A 17,878-nucleotide genomic window follows, 5' to 3' on the forward strand; every position below is an offset into this window, starting at 1 on the left:
CAAAGCAAACGAAACAGACGAACTGTATATTTCGACCACTACTGTAGTCCTCTTCATCTGCTGAAGAGGACCACAGTGGTGGTCGAAATATACAGTTCGTCTGTTTCTTTTGTTTTGTTTCTCCGACAGTGGGTTATTTAGATTTTTTTTACTAAATGTGCTACTACATTTTCGTCTTGTTTAATTCTTATGTTATTTCTTTGCATATTGTTGAAAAGTTGGCACATATCAAAAAGTAGAAACTGTTGTATTTCCTTAACGTACAGGATGGCATTTTCCTAATTACTCTGGTTGGTTGTAGTATGTCTCGTTCGTCTAATTGGGGTTTGACTGTATAAGTATTATGAAGTCCACATTTTAGAAACTATATTCACTCCGTATTCCACTGCGATGCAAGAGCCTTTAATGAAAAATAAATAAATTAATTAATTAATAAAAAAAAAATCAACTCCCATTATTCTTCCGTTCTACTGCCTTTTAACTCTCCTTGACTACCCATACGACTCGACCTCTTCAGTGGGATATTGTCCCCAAGGATAGAAGCGCTGGTCATTGTTGATTATAACATACCTATCTGGCACGTTGTCATTTAATTGAGCGCTTGTCATTGCTGGCAAAAAAAAAAAAAAATTCTATATGGCACTTTATCTTTTTATTAAACCCTGCTCATTGCTGACAAAAAGATACCTATCTGTCACTTTATCTTCATTAAGCTCTAGTCATTGCAGACAAAAAAAAAATTCTATATGGTAATATGTCTCTGAATTCGTCTACCAATCGATTTTATTCAGTTTCGTAAAAACCCCGCGGCAGAGACGGATTGAGACTTCACACATTAGCAGTCAAATATATCGCGTCGAGTCAGACCATACAGTACACTGCATTCGGAAAAATGTGACGACAATTTTTCCATCAAAATGGAAACGAATATTGATTTAAACTCCATTGGCACAGATTTTTCCGGGATTAGAGAGCGTAGCTTGGGTGGAACTGATTTTTTTCCCTGTCTGTGTGTAATTAACTAATTAAATACTCATTAGATTCCTGAATGATAAATATACAAGTTTGTCTTTCTTTTCTTTTTTCTTTTTTCTCGCTCGCCTGTCGTGACTAAAGGCACTTTAAAACAGAAGTGTCCTTACGTATTTGTGTGTTAATTCCGGGCCAAATGTATGTTAATTTCAATGCGATGGTAATTTACATCGCTTTCATGTTCTTACAAATGTCCTTTGGCCGGAAGTCTTTTATGTAAAACAAATTGATATCTGGCAAAGGCATAGGGTTGTGATCATTGGCACCTATACCGAAGGTGGAACAGGTGTGTGTGTGTGTGTGTGTGTGTGTGTGTGTGTGTGTGTGTGTGTGTGTGTGTGTGTGTGTGTGTGTGTATGTGTGTGTGTGTTTGTGTGTGTGTATTCACCTAGTTGTATTTTGCGGAAGAAGAGCTATGCTCGTAGTGACCCGCAATTGTATTTATGTGTGTATGTGTGTGTGTGTATGTGTGTGTGTGTGTGCGCGCGCACGTATGAAGGGAGTGTCCGTGTATGTGTCTACGTGACTAACAAGGCTCTTGTGTGCAAGGAATAAATGTATAAACAAAATCTATATTTAACACGGAACAAACATAACAAGCACATTACTCATCCCTAAAAAACAAAAAAAAACAAAAAAAAAAAAAAAAAAACACAACTCATTTATACGTAATGGGAGCGACTGACAAGTCAGTAATGTAGGTAACAACGTATGTACATCGTGACGTGTGAAAGCGAGTCTCGTGTTGACGTATGTTTGGAAACATGCGAACGGGGAGTACATCAGGAAGGTAAATTCATAAATACTTCCCGTGCAGTTCTTTTCGCGTGGGGTTGACGAACAATCCGCGGTGATGAGATTCAGTATACAAACAACATCAACGGAACTTGTTTTCGAGAAATAATTCAAAATAAATTCATAAATACATCCCGCGTAGTTCACTTCGCGTGGGATTTACAAACAATCCGCAATGATGAGATTCAGTATATAAGCAGCATCAACAGAACTTGTTTTCGAGAAATAATTCAAAATGAATTTAATCATTCGAGAGCTTTACGTTGTCATGTATTCACCTTGGTCTTTTGGATCACGTGTTGGACTCGTGACCGACAGCTATTTCCCTCCCGGAAGAGAGCTCAGAGTTCGTATGACCGATCTATGGGTAATGCTATGACCTTACACGCGCACACACCCCCAACTCCCCGCCCACGAGAGTTGGAGTAACGACTCGAAGCGCAGCGATACTGAAATAATTTCAGCCCTGGGCAGGATTCGAACCAGGTACCGCCGTCACCCCCGTGCTGACAGTCTGAGACTCTACCAACCGCGCCACCGAATCGTGTGAAAGATTCTGCGAAAGAGACTTCACCAGTGTAAATATTTGCAAACTTATATTGTCATGTTCACGTTTTGCCGAAAGAATACAGGAAGAGGTAGACCAAAAGATTAGTTCGTTAAAGGATAATTTGACATTATAGTGAACTTTGTTGGAATGAAATATTATTTTACACTCTATTAACATGTTGTATAGTACTCTAGTAACCACGTGGTGTCACTAGGATTCTGTTTAGCTGGATAAAAATGTCTGGTACAATTAGAACAGCACTAAGACTCGAACATAGACGGCAAATAGTTATTCAAGATTAATACTTATTTCCTTGGCTTCTATGCTGTTTTGCTTCAGCTGAATAAAATTGCCAGTTTGCAGTCAGAATAAGTTTTTATTTCTTATTTTATTATTTGTATTTATTTATTTTTATAATTATTGTTTATTCAATTTATCTATTTATTTTTATCTTTATTTTTATTTATCATTTATTTGTTTATTTCTTTACTTCATTATTATTATTATTATCATTACTATAATTATTATTATTATTATTGTTGTTGTTGTTGTTGTTGTTGTTGTTATCATTATTATATATATATATATGTATATACATACATATATACAGTATATATATATATATATATATGTATAATATATGTATATATATAATATATAATTTTTTTTTTTTTTTTTTTTTTTTTTTTTTTTTTTATCTATACGGTCATCCGCTATGCGAGAGAAGCCTCTCACCCCTTTCACTCACTCCCTTCACACACATCCCTGTCAATCCTTCCCGCTTGGGCCACATGGAGAATGCACCTCATCACACTGCACCCATTTCTTGGAACGAATCGTTTCCTTAGTGTGTACAGTCTTCTCCAACTCACTGTATAACCCACACAGAGTTTCGCTTGTTCCTCATCTCATAGATTCGTTGTCTTGCCGTTTTCTTAGTTTACTCTTTGGTTTTGTTTTCGGCACCAATTGTTCGTTCATCTTGCGTGAATATATAAGCTCACCTCTCATAGCATGTTCAAACTATCTCAGGTTGGCTTGCTCTTCTCTGCCAGATCCGACTTTATCCAGCCCATTTACGTACCTCGGCGTTCTTTGTTTTGTCATGTTTCGTAAATAGTCGTCAGGCATCTCATTGTCATTCCCTCTACGTGACTTTTTTTTTTTTTTTTTTTTTTTTTTTACATCATCTAGGACTCACTAGTATATAATGGTCGACATAACTTGTTTTCTTAATTTATTTTATTACCTCTTTTTTAATTCTAAAAAGAAGAAATGTTCTGACACCAGAAAATATTAAATGTTAGGAGAAATCTCCATTCATCAAAATGTTACAAATTTATTACATCATTGACAATCGAAAGTCCCCCACAACAGTAATCAAACAACACTATACAAATCACTTCGGAATACTCTGAGTCGCTGCATTTTGTTGTCTCATATTTTTCCGAATTGTTGTTTTTTCCAGTTAAATTTCGTTTTAACTCTTCCTGCACGAGTGAAATATTAAACCAACGAAACTGAATAAGCACATCCTAAAGAGGCGAGTAATCAACAAATTATATTCTTACACTTACAGTCGAAACCGAGAGATGCCATTCATTAAATCTTTCATTTTCTACTTTTCTCAATGTTTGAAAAAAGAGGCAGTTCTTGATACACTTAAATACAAAAATATAAAAAAAAGTATTTTATGACTGATTTATTGCACCTTGTGGAATGTCTTCTTGTAGATAAACCAAATATTCTGGTATTTTATGTATTAAATCCCCACTTTATTATGGGATAGAAATAAAGTTAGTTTGAAGGTCGGGAATCGAACTCGGATCTTCTTACAGCCACCACTCGTTGGTATGAGGTTCGAACCGACTCCCGTTGGGTTGTCGCTTCTAGGGACAACGCTCTGTCGATCCTCATTAGCTACCACGGTCCCATAAGCCTTGTTATCTCGTTTACATTAACAAATATCCTTGGCTAAGGCCAATGATTCTCAATCGGTGTGCCGCCAAAATTCAGGGCAAAAATTAGTCACAATTATATTTCTGTATTGTCATCCATTTTTATTCATTAAAGCAGCATCAGTGTAAAGATAAATATTTTCATATCCAGGGATAATTTTTGTTACACTGATGTTGAATCAACAAAATACTGACAAACTAGAATTTAGATTTTCTGATAAGGGTGCCGGGGACTTCCGAAAGGCTTGGCAAGGGTGCCTCAAGCCAGAAAAGGTTGAGAACCACTGGTTTAGACCAACAGAGAACTCATGATGTCTCAGATGTCTTACAAATGGTAAAGGTGAAGAGCCCACTCCAGAAGTAGCGTACCTGCGGCCGAAGCCGTCACCTTTACCATATGCGCTTGGACTATTAGGACAGGTGACAGTCATTGCCGGGAATCGGAGAGGAGTGCGGGATTCAAACCCACACTTAAACAAATGTGAGACGAGCACGTTTAAGATTATGCCACCAGATCACATTGCGTTCCTTCGTATCGATTCGCTGGCAGAGCGGGTTAGGGCGTCGTTACTTGCGGCGAAGGTCGAGGTGATGGCGGTTCGAATCCTGCCACCGGCGAAGTTAAACCAAGGGCATGGTTCATTAAATTTCACAATACAAAGTCCTCTGTAGGGGGCATCGTCCTAGCCTTCCGATGCGAAGAGTATGTGACGTTAAACCATATCATCACATAGAGATTCTTGTAAGTGGAATGAGATTGTCTGTTATTACTTACATGCCAACAAGCGCTATTACTAGAAATCCTTCCTTCCAACCCCTTCCCATATGAGCACAACGTGGATGAAGGAACATCATCAGGTGGCGTCATTTCTTCATACATTTACAACCAATGCGAGCTGCTCAAAACAGACTAAAATAGTCTTGCGTTATCCAAAACAAAGATTTAAAAAATTACTCAAATTCGTTAAAACGTGTAGCGAATGGTTAATTCCCAACTTGCTAAAACTAAGTGTCCACGTTGTTCGCTCGACCTGACTCCTAATGAGCGGGCAGTCTGTTCTCTCTCGGTCGTAGATTAGATGTGCATTTATTCATGTATTTTATTTATGCATTTATTTATGTATTTTATTTGTTATTTACATTATTATAGTTTTTATTTATTGTTTTATTATTGATATGATTTTTTTTTCGCATCCGACCTAGATATGGATCAAAAGGTCTCCTGTCGGCATGCTCCGCCTTTGTAATCCTTTGTAATCCTTTGCATCAGACAGATACACTTGCGCATTGCCACACTTTCCGCAATTAAGGATCACCAACCTTTCTTCTCAGCACCGTCACTCACATCACAGATAGGATCTAATCATCTTAGTTGTATAATCAGAACTTCGATGTAACCTACTCAGGACTCATCGTAACTCAAAAAAAGAAAAGTGTTAAATTCAACTAAATCAGAAAATTGCGTTGCGTGAGCAAAATATTCACCCCAGTCCCCAGATAGTAATATATTTATGACATTCCTAAAGCTATTTCTAACCCGCGTACAAATACAGGGAGACATATTATTTAAAAACTCTCACCAAACATCCATTCCAGTTCCCCTCTTTGTTCCTCCCCAACGCTCCGTAGAGCAACCAACATACACCAATCCTCGGCCAGTTTTCCCACAAGACCCATACTTATGTACTACTGTCCATTAACCCTCTCAGCACGGTGATGTACTTGTACGTTCTGAGTAAGTAAAAGTAATTTTATTCATTTCAGGGGACGGACCCTGATTGAAAGTTGGAAAGTTGTTTTTACTGATCGGTACCCCAGCCAGGTCGGGGTACATGTTCTGTTTTTTTTTTTTTTTTTTTTTTTTTTTTTTTTTTTTTTTTTTTTTTTTTTTTTTTTTTTAGATTAATTTCCCTGAGACCCGTTCAACAGTGAAGGAAAAGGTCAGACTCCCAGTGACTACCCCATGTTTGTTGCCCCCACTCTTGAATCCCAGGGGTTCATAAATCCCATTTTAAAAGACATGCTGTTCTTTAATTTCCCACATACCCGTTCACCACTGAATGAAAATGTCAGGCACCCAGCGACTACACCAATTTTGTTGTCCCGCTTGTGAAACTCTTGATTCCCAAGGGTTTATAAACCCCAATTTGAAAGACGCTACCCCAGACTTATACTGCATATCACTCTTCTCCCCATCGCTTTACCAATGCGGTGTGTAACCCCAGTATCCTAAATGACATCATTTGTCATTTACCAGACCATGTAATGATATGTCCCATCATATCAGACACACACTCGTTCTTATAACTCAACATTGAGTTATAAGAAGAAGCGAGCTTTCACAGATTGGTTACAAAGTAGGACGAGGGAGTCATATGAGACGTACAGGGAAAAGAAAAGAGAAGTAAAGAAAAAGGTAAAGTAGGCAAAGAGGAGAGCAGATGTAAAATGGGGTAAGAGTATGACAGAAAATTTTGAAAGTAATAAAAAGATGTTTTGGAAAGAAATTAAGAGGAAGAGGAGGCGAATCAAGTGGGTAAGAAAAGGTAAAAGGTGCAGATGGAGAGATGATAATGGAGGAGAAGGCAGTAAGGGGAAGATGGGCAGAATATTTTAGGGAGTTGCTTAATGTGAAGGAGGATAGGGAGGGAAAGATAGCTGCAGTGGGAAATGCTAAGAAAATGAGAGCGATGAGTGAGGAAAATGGAGGAGAAATAAGGAAGGATGAAGTGAAGGCAGCAGTCAAGATGATGAAACCAGGTAAGGCACCTGGTCTGGATGGATGCCATGCAGAATGTCTTAAAAAAGGAGGTATAGTAATGGTGGACTGGTTGGTGAGGTTATTTAATGTTTGCTGGAGAGAAGGTAGAGTACCAGAGGACTGGAGGAGTGCGTGTATAGTTCCACTTTACAAGGGAAAGGGGGACAAGTGTGAATGTAGTAGTTTCAGAGGGATTAGCTTGTTAAGTGTAGTTGAGAAGGCTTATGGGAGGATCTTGATTGAGAGGATTAGGAGAGGAACAGAGGGAGTAATTGGTGAGGAACAGTGTGGGTTTAGGACAGGTAGAGGTTGTGTAGATCAGGTTTTTGTGGTAAGACAGATATGTGAGAAAGCTATAGGTAAGGGGAAGGATGTTTTCTGGGCCTTTATGGATCTGGAAAAAGGCTTACGACAGGGTAGACAGAAAGGCACTGTGGGAGGTTATGCGGATATACGGGATAGGAGGAAAGCTTCTGGGAGCTGTCAAGAGTTTTTATGAGAGTAGTAGAGCTTGTGTCAGGATTAGAAATGGAGAGAGTGAGTGGTTTGAGATAAAGGTGGGACTTCGTTAGGGATGCGTTATGTCACCCTGGCTGTTCAACTTATACATGGATGGGGTGGTGCGAGAGGTGAATGCAAGGGTAGTGGGTCAGGGATTGGAGATGGTTAAGGAAAATGGAGAAAAGTGGGAGGTGAGCCAGCTGTTGTTTGCGGACGACACTGCGCTTGTGGCAGGATCGGAGGAGGGATTGAGGAAGCTGGTGACAGAGTTTGGGAGAGTGTGTGATAGAAGAAAGCTGAAGATAAATGTGGGTAAAAGTAAGGTGATGAGATGTACAAGGGGTGACAGTGGCAGTAATCTGGAAGTGAGCATTAAGGGAGAGCAACTGAAGGAAGTGGATAGTTTTAGATATTTGGGTGCAAATGTGGCAGGAAAGGGTGGAGTGAAGGTGGAGGTAGAATGTAGATTGAGAGAAGCGAGTAAATGCCTTGGTGGTTTAAAAAGTGTAATGAGGAATAGGAATCTGGGAATGGATGCTAAGAGGAGACTGTATGAAGGAGTGATTGTGCCAACAGCACTGTATGGAGCAGAAACATGGAAAATGAGAGAGGAAGAGAGAAGGAACTTGAATGTGTTTGAGATGAAGTGTCTGAGAAGTATGATGGGGGTTACTAGGCTAGATAGAGTGAGAAATGAGGAAGTGAGGAGGAGAACAGGGGTGGAAAGGGAGCTGGGAGATAGGGTGGATGAAAGAGTATTAGGATGGGGACGTCCTAGGATGAGATGGATGGATGGGGTGAAGGGGGCTTTGGGGAAGAGGGGAATGTCGGTTGAGGAAGGACGGGAGAGGACAGAAGACAGGGGTGAATGGAGAATGGTTGTATATGGAAAATGTTGTGATGCATGAGGTGGATTGGACGGGGGAATGGGGGTGAGGTAGTGTGTGTGAGCAAAATTTTTTGACGCAGCCCGAAGGGATTTCTCCCCGTCCTCTCCTTTATATTGGGGGACGGAGAGGGGGGTCGCCGATTTAATGAAGCGGCCTTGCTGTGGATGTGCTGTGTCCTGCGACACTGCTTCTGACCCAGGGCAGTAGACAGGGTGCAGGGATGACCCGTCATCTGGGAGGTGCTAAGATGGGAGGGAGGGTGGAGGGGTGTGGAGTGTTTTCGGGGATGAAATGGGTGGGAATGTTTTTGTGCCTTGTCCCTTTTGGCTACCCCCCTGGTAAGGGGGAAGAAGCCTTGGTATATGTATGTATGTATGTATGTATGAGAAATTTCAAACTCTTGAAATATTCTTAAATATATATACATATATATATATATATATATATATATATATATATATATATATATATATATACATATATATATATATATATATATATATATGTATATATATATATATATATATATATATATAGATAGATCAATTTTGAGTGATACATCTTCAACTCGTTTAGATTTAGGCATATCAGTTTTTTCATTATTTGATTATCCATTTATTTATCTATTCATTTGTGTAATTATTCATAAATAGGTAAATAAATTTATTTGTGTCTATATTTATTTATACATTCATTTACTTTTTGATGTATTAATTCATTTATTTATTTACTTATATATTTAATTCTTCATTTATCTATTATTCACTTATTTATCTGTTTGTTTATTAGTTATTTGTATATCTGCTTCTTTGATCATATATTTGATTATGTTTATTTATATATTTATTCAGCTATGGTTTTTATCTATTAGTTTATTTATTTGCTTATTTGTTTACTTGTTTATTTATATATTTTCCCATTTATCACTTGCCATTACCAATGTGTCAATTTGCAACGTAGCAGTTCAGTAAATCGATCCTGACTTTTTAGCTCAAAATGTCACATTTGACATGGATGTTAAGAGTATAAATAATTTATTTATGAAAATTAAATTTGACGAAAATAAACATGACATCAAATACTGACCTCTGAAATATAGGACATAAAATGTAAGCAAAAATATCCCTTGGTAAATTGGGTACCATTTCTGTAATCTGACATTTTTCTCCTCATAGAAATTATCATATGACATGAACTGCAGTCGACTTTTTCCACCCTGAACAGTTATAAGAATCTGAGATTATAATAGCCGTTATAACTTCAAATGGATCGAGGTGATACAGACAAGGTCATCATATCAAGACAGCAGAGCATCATTTGCAGTAATAGATTTGAATTGGGCAAATTTAGATTTAAGAATGAAATAGGTAAGAACTGGTTTACCAATAGAGAGGATAACGAATGGAATAAACTTAGTAACCATGTAGTGAGCGCTGAAACAATTGATTGTTTTAAGAGTAGGTTAGATAACTTTATAGATGGCTATGATTGGTGGTAATGGACATGGAACTGTATAGTGTAGGCCTTATGGTCTCTTTCAGACTCCTTCTTTCTTATGTTCTTATGTTTTTATGTAATTAACTATGTTTACACACCTTGCTCTTGTCTTCGTTCTCCTTACAGTGAAGACCAAATTTCCTCATATGTCGTAGTTTAGTTTACCTTAACTTGAGGATCCAGGCTTTGAACCAGTTTACTAACTGTCGTTTTGAAGAAGTGACAAATGAGTGAAAAAGGTGGTAGGGAAACTCAGGTTGAACCTGAAACACTAATATAACCTAACGTTTCGACTTACGTCCTCTTCAGACGTAAGTCGAAACGTTAGATTACATTAGTGTTCCTGGTTCAACCCGAGTTTCCTTACCACCTTTTCTACTTACGCAGCTGTTGTTTGAAGGAGCAACAAATAAATGGAAAAGGTGGTAAGGAAACTCAGGTTGAACCAGGAAAACTAATGTAATCTAACGTTTCGGCTTACGTCTTCTTCACTCTGGTAAGGAAACTCAGGTTGAACCAGGAAAACTAATGTAATCTAACGTTTCGACTTACGTCTTCTTTATTCTGGTAAGGAAACTCAGGTTGAACCAAGAACACTAATGTAATCTAACGTTTCGACTTATTTCTTCACTCTGGTAAGGAAACTCAGGTTGAACCAAGAACACTAATATGATCTAACGTTTCGACTTACGTCCTCTTCAGACGTAAGTCGAAACGTTAGGTTACATTAGTGTTCCTGGTTCGACTCGAGTTTCCTTACCACCTTCTCCACTTACACAACTGTGCATTAAACAATAAACCACTTCTCTTTCACAGATCCTCCAAGTGTGACTCTGCGTGTTGGGAAGCAGCTCAAAAGCCCAGTGGTAAAGGAAGGCAGTGATTTGTACCTCACCTGTCACGTCGACGCAAACCCCGAACCACACACTCTATCCTTTCTGCACGAGGTAAGACAAAGCACAAGAGCGTAATGGAAAGAGTCGGAGGAGGAACATAGACCAGAAAGGGTGGGGAGAAACTAATGTAAATTCAGATGTTCCCAAAAATAAATATCTGAAAACAGGAGGAGACTCGTTGATCTGATTTATGCAAAATCACGCACACGACGTGAGCTAACCCATCTACCAAGGACAAAGAACACATCATACATATATAAGTATACATACATATGGCTCTACACTAACACTAGTACTAGCATAAATACATACATACATGCATACATACAAGCAGACCAGCGTCTTATACTTACAACCACATGTTCACTCCCTAAACCATGAAACATGCACACACACACACACACACACACACACACACACACACACACACACACACACGCACACTCAAACACATTATATATATATATATATATATATATATATATATGTATGTATGTATGTATGTATATACATATATAATATATATGTGTGTGCGTGTGTATGTGTGTACGTGTATGTACATATACATATGTGTGTGTGTGTGTGTACGTGTATGTACACATACATATGTATACACACACAATCACACACACATACTGCACACGCATTCACGCACACACAAATGCAGACAGACATATATACCGATAAAGAAGGCAGCAATCTTTTTTGATAAACTGAGATAGGAAAGGAACAACAAAGCATATACAAAAAAAAAACGTGAAGATCTACGAAGCATTCCTTTTGATAAAGCTTCTTTACGGATCAGAAGCGTCGACTGCATCCAAAGCAGCAAAAGAAAGTATCTGCCGTGTATAATGTCTCCAAAAACGTCCTAGACATCAGATACCAGGTCAAAAGAATCAATATTAGAATACTAAAGCAAGTAAAGCCTTCAAGCATGACTACCGTTATTGGTAAATGGAGACTGCGGAGCTTGTGAGGCATGAGCTACGAAAGATGACATTTGTACCCCAAAGCAATTCAATCAATCATTCAATCAATCAATCAAATCAGCCATCCCGAGTCCACTGCTGAACAAAGGTCTCCTTCATAGCATTCCATGATTCACACGACCGCGCCAACCTCTGCCACGGCACTCCTGCAAACTTCTCGATCTCGTCTCTCCACCTTCTGTCTGGTCTCCCTCCGAAATAACTTCAATACGACAAACTATCCCAAGGCAAGGGGCGAAGGGAAACTTCACAAAATATGTAACTGTAACACATAGCAGTTGACAGAACTACATAAAGATTAGTAGTTAATTAAGGTTGGAAACATAAGGAGGAAAATATCATCCCAACTGTGATTACACAACAACAGAAGAGAAAGACAAAAATTCCTACTCAATCAGTAAGCGCGTCTCTAATATTGTAAAAGGACATGTTTTTCAAACATTGGACAAGTTAGCCATAAGAAAATCTGGAAGAACAATTCATTAGACACATATGCGTACATACTTTTAACATAATTTGGAATGTCTGTCTGTCTACCTTTCTCTCTCTCTCTCTCTCTCTCTCTCTCTCTCTCTCTCTCTCTCTCTCTCTCTCTCTCTCTCTCTCTCTCTCTCTCATTCTCTAGGTCTCATGTATACATTCATACATACATACGTACATACACACATACACACACAAACACACACACACACACACACACACACACACACACACACACACACACACACACACACACACATTCGTCGGATGGACGGCGAAGATTGGATTTCCGAAGAAAAAGTGAAATGTTCGTGGATCTCAACATCAAGGAAGTACCTTATTGTATTCACATGAAAGGGGAAAGCTCGTGGTATAGTGGGAAGGTGAGGAAAAAGGAGAAGGGGAGGGATTAATGAGGGAAATGGAAGGAAGTGAGGAAGGAGAGGACTTGGCCCAGGAAGGCAGACGTCATATAAACAAACGTCAATTTAGTGATGAAGGGACTAACAAAAATGCAAAGATTAGAAATATAGATAAGAGCAGCACAATGGAAGGTGAGGATGATAATTTCCAGGGATTTAATGAGGGAGGACGGGATACCAACCTCCCCCTATTAGCAAGACTAGAGGAAAAACTTGAGAAAATTACCGAACATTGGGAGAGTAGGTTCGGTAAGATGGCAGAGATTGCGCAGAGAGTTGACAAATTGGAAGAATTAGAGAAGGTGAACAAAAACCTAACTAAAGAAATGGAAGAATTAAAAAGACAATTAAAGAAGTAAAAGATGAGAATGAGGAATTAAAGAAGAACAAAGAGAATAAAGAGTCTATAGCAAAAGAAGCACAGGGTTGAAAAAAAAATCCAAGAAAACAGTAAAGTTGCATTTACTGACATAATTAAACAGCAAATGAAAGAACAAACTGAAGACTCAGTTATTAAAGTGATGAGACAGAAGGAGAATATAGTAAGAGACTTAGCAGATAAAAAGAAATATATCATTATATTAGGAATGGAAGAGAAGTATGATCTTAATAGAACCACAAGAATTAAAGAGGAAAAAGAAAAAGTAAGCAGTTTACTAGAATTAATTAAGGAAGATGAACCTGAAATCATGAAACAATTTGAAGAGATGTATAGTCTCGGAAAATATAGTACAGATAAGACCAGACCAATTAAGATTAAATTCAGATCACAAACGACAGCAGAGAATATCTTAGCAAAATCAGGGAAACTAGCAAACTAGCAAACTAGTGAACAATATAAAAAGGTAAGGATAAAAAGAGAAATGAATAGAGAGGAAAGAGAGGAGGAAAAAATGAAAAGACAAGAAGGTAAGGGAAAAAACGAGAACAGAACAGAGACAGAAAAAGAGAAATTCTATTGGAGAGTAGTGAATATGAAAGTGAGGAGATGGACCATACCAGAGAAAAACAAAAGGGAAACAGAAAATACAATGGAAGTAGCAGAAAATTAAGAGTGTCTTACACAAATATAGATGGATTTATAACAGGATTGAATGAACTGAATTAATATCTGAAGGAAAAAGAACCGGACATAATGGGAATTGTAGAGACAAAATTAAAAGGTCCACTACCACCCAACAGTGTAGGATATGATGCATATAATTATTGGATTAGAAACAGAGAGACAAAACAAGGGAGTGGAGTTGTGTTCCTGACTAAGAAAGATATAACTGTGAGGAGTATCACATATGGAAAGAATACAGTAGAGATGATTATGATCGAAGTGGAAGACAGAGATAAGAAGAGCAGAAAGTTTTTGATAAATTATGTGCCTCCTAAAACAGCCTCGTGGGAAGAGAGTGAACATAAGAGTATGTTAGAAGACACAAGGTTAACATTAAATAAGATAATGGAAGATGGAGGAAGAATAGTTATGATGGGCGACTTTAATTGCAAAGAAGTCTACTTGAAGAGATGACAGTAAAGGGTGGAGACGACTCATGGGGAAATGTTCTACTCGAGATGATTATTGACCATACAATGACACAATGGATACAAGAGAACACTAGGTATAGAAATGAAAAAGAACCATCGAGACTAGACCTAATAATCACATCTGAACCTAAAATAGTGGAAAAGATTAAATATAAGACACCAATAAGTAAAAGTGACCACATATGAACTGGAACTAAACGAGGAAAAATACATGAAAAGAAATGAACAATATAGAAAAGGAATAATGATGTATGAAAAAACAAATTTTGATAAAATAAGAGAATTCTTTCAAAAAGAAAACTGGGAAAGAATATACAAAGAAGAAACAACAGTGGAAGAGAAATTGAATATTTTGACAAAAATGTATAAAAAAGGAGTGGAAAATATGTCCCAAGACAAAAATAAGAAAAAGAATATGTAAAGTGCTGGTACAACAAAAGTTATAGGGAGTTAAAAGACAAAAGAGATACAACCTGGAACAAATGGAAAAAAGACAAAAGACCTGAAAAATGGAAAATATATACTTGTTATAGAAATGAATATGTACAAGTGTGCAGAGAGAAAAAGATAGAATATGAAAAAGATGTCATTGAAAAATGTAAAGATCAACCAAACTATTTTACAGATTTGTAAACATCAAACTGAAAAACAAACAAGATTTAGAGAAATTAAGACAAGGAGGAGTTGAATACACAGAGGAAATAGAAATGGCAGAAATTATGAACAAGCATTTTAAATCAGTATTTACAAGGGAGAACATACAACCTGGAGAGATTGAATGGGAAGAGAAAGTCCCCCCTATGAAAGAAATAGAAGTAACAAAGAATGAAATAATGAAACACTTGAGTAATCTTGATGTCAGAAAATTGCATGGACCAGATGAAATACCAAACTGGATTTTGAAAGAATGCAAGAATGAAATGGCAGACAAAATACATAGCATAATAAACACTTCCTTGAAAGAAGGAAAAGTTCCAAAAGATTGGAAAAAAGCAAATATAGTACCTATATATAAAGGGGGAAATAAAGAAGACCCTAACAACTATAGACCAGTCTCTCTAACAAGTACAATAGCAAAAATTTGTGAAAGAATTGTCAAAAGTAGATGGGTAAAGTATTTGGAAAAAAAAACTTGCTAAATCCAATGCAATTTGGATTAAGACAAGGACGATCATGCGTCACTAATTTAATATGTTTCTATTCAAGGCTAATATAATACAAGAAAGAGATGGATGGGCTGATTGTGCATTTCTAGACCTAAAAAAAGCTTTTGACAAAGTACCACATAAGAAGTTGCTTAAGAAATTAGAAACTGAAGGAGGAATACAGGGCAAACTACTTAAATGGTTGGAAGACTTTTTGCAAGAAAGAAAAATGAGAGTAGTGATAAGAGACAAACACTCAAATTGGGATGAACTAATAAGTGGTGTTCCACAAGGAACAGTTCTGGCCCCAATAATGTTTGCTATATATATTAATGATATGGATGAAGAAATTGAAAGTTATATGAGCTTCTTTGCAGATGATGCAAAACTATTAAAAAAGTAAACACGGAAGAAGATTGCGAGTCACTACAGAGTGATCTCAATAAAGTATAGGAATGGAGTAGGAAGTGGGAGATGGAGTTCAATACTAAGAAGTGTAGTATAATGGAATTTGGAAAAAGCAAAAAAAAAAAAAAAAAATAGGATCATATAAATTCGGAGAAGAAGGAATAAAAAAGTTGAAAATGAGAAGGACCTGGGAGTCATTATTATGAATAATATGTCACCTGAGAAACATATAAACCAGATTTTTGGATAAACTTATTGTTTAATAAGAACAATCAAAGTAGCATTTACATACCTGGATGAAGAAATGGTGAAGAAAATACTAATCACTTTGATAAGACCAAGATTGGAATATGCAGCAACGATGTGGTCACCAAGTACAAAAAAATGTATAACAAAACTTGAAAGAATACAAAGAGCAATTACAAAATTGGCACCAACACTCTCAAAACTATCATATGAAGAGAGACTAGCAAAACTTGAGCTACAGACACTAGAGCAAAGAAGAGAGAGAGGAGATTTGATAGCTATTTACAGAATCATGAAAGGCATAGAAATTATTGATAGAGAGGATCTAATAAAATGGGATGATAGAAATACAAGAGGACACGGAAAGAAAATCAAGAAAGACAGCTATAGAAGAGATATGAAAAAGAACAGCTTTCCTCACAGAGTAATAGACATTTGGAACAAGTTAGATGAGAAAGTGGTGTGTGCAAAAACAATACAGTTTAGATAAAATGAGATATGAAGACGGGACACCACGAGCATAGCTCCCCTTCCCGTAAAATACAACTAGGTAAATACACACACACACACACACACACACACACACACACACACACACACACACACACACACACACACACATATATATATATATATATATATATATATATATATATATATATATATACACATATACGATTATACATATGCGTAAACATATACATGTCCATGTACATATAGATACCGATATATATGTACATACATACGCACATATGCTTATTAACATATACCATGAACGTATATTACATAAAAAGTCGTTGAATAGACAATCCTTAATAATCCTGACATCAAAGATGCTGAAATGACTTTTGCACATGTTAGTAAACCCTTTATCATAGATAGATATTATTATCTCTGAGATTCTGATGACATTCCCACTGACCTCGTTGCTGGTGAGTTTAACTCCGGTAACCACGGTAAGATGAACAGGCATACATGTCCATGTAATAACATATGCAAATCATTCCCCGTTTGAAATGTGTCTCCATCGTTGGAGACTCCACAGTCGTAACAGGCATAATCACATTAAAGACAGACATTATGCTGTAACTCACTCGGCCTCCTATTCTAAGAGACTAGAATCGATCCTTGGACAACTGTGTTTAAATCGTGTACAAATGGCTATGACAAGTGAATTATGTTACTTTGAGTCCTCGGAAATCTGAATGTTTTGTTGTTATTCAAAATGAAAGATTTTTAAATTGTTTTTATGCTGATTTATGCATTGGTGTTTGCTTCTTTAATTCTATAAGATTTATTTTGTGCTTATCTGTAAATTTTCTGCTTGTGGTTTAAAGAACAGAATTTTTAATCATGGTGTAGCAATTTACTTTTTTTCGCCATTCTTAATTATGTTTCGAAAAGTTACATATTTCAGTCACTTCTTGTCTATTATTCCAGATATGCATAATTTATCCTTTTTTTTTCGAAGTATATGAGTTTCTTTTTCATTATCTTTGCTACATTCTAAAATCTGATTTTGGGTCCACGAGATCAATGTATTACTTGTATTTTCTCCTTTGAATGTATTTTTATATGATAATACAGCTTAATCATATACTTAGTTCCTCTTCCTCCAGTTTTTGACAATCCTAAAATTTCCGCCTTTTCCTCATAAGATTAAAAAATATTGTAGATTCAGAAAACTGTTCAAAAGTATTTTCCTCACACCGAATAATATGAGCTTTTATAATCACCAGTATCCTATAGCATATTTATAAATTAGTGGA

The 17,878-nt window shown here is 36.8% G+C and overlaps 1 protein-coding gene across 2 annotated transcripts in view; it reads left to right on the forward strand.

Annotated features, from left to right (window-relative positions):
- The window catches only part of LOC143029856 (uncharacterized), a 454,511-nt gene that overhangs the window by 367,383 nt on the left and 69,250 nt on the right, over positions 1-17,878 (forward strand). For both annotated transcript variants that reach the window (XM_076192967.1, XM_076192968.1), the window contains exon 8: positions 10,801-10,931. In XM_076192967.1, coding sequence (XP_076049082.1) covers positions 10,801-10,931 — 131 coding nt within the window. The remainder of the gene's footprint in view (positions 1-10,800; positions 10,932-17,878) is intronic.

Source organism: Oratosquilla oratoria, chromosome 11 (genome assembly GCF_046742065.1).
Source record: "Oratosquilla oratoria isolate Oo_2021 chromosome 11, ASM4674206v1, whole genome shotgun sequence".
Taxonomy (NCBI): Eukaryota; Metazoa; Arthropoda; class Malacostraca; order Stomatopoda; family Squillidae; genus Oratosquilla; species Oratosquilla oratoria.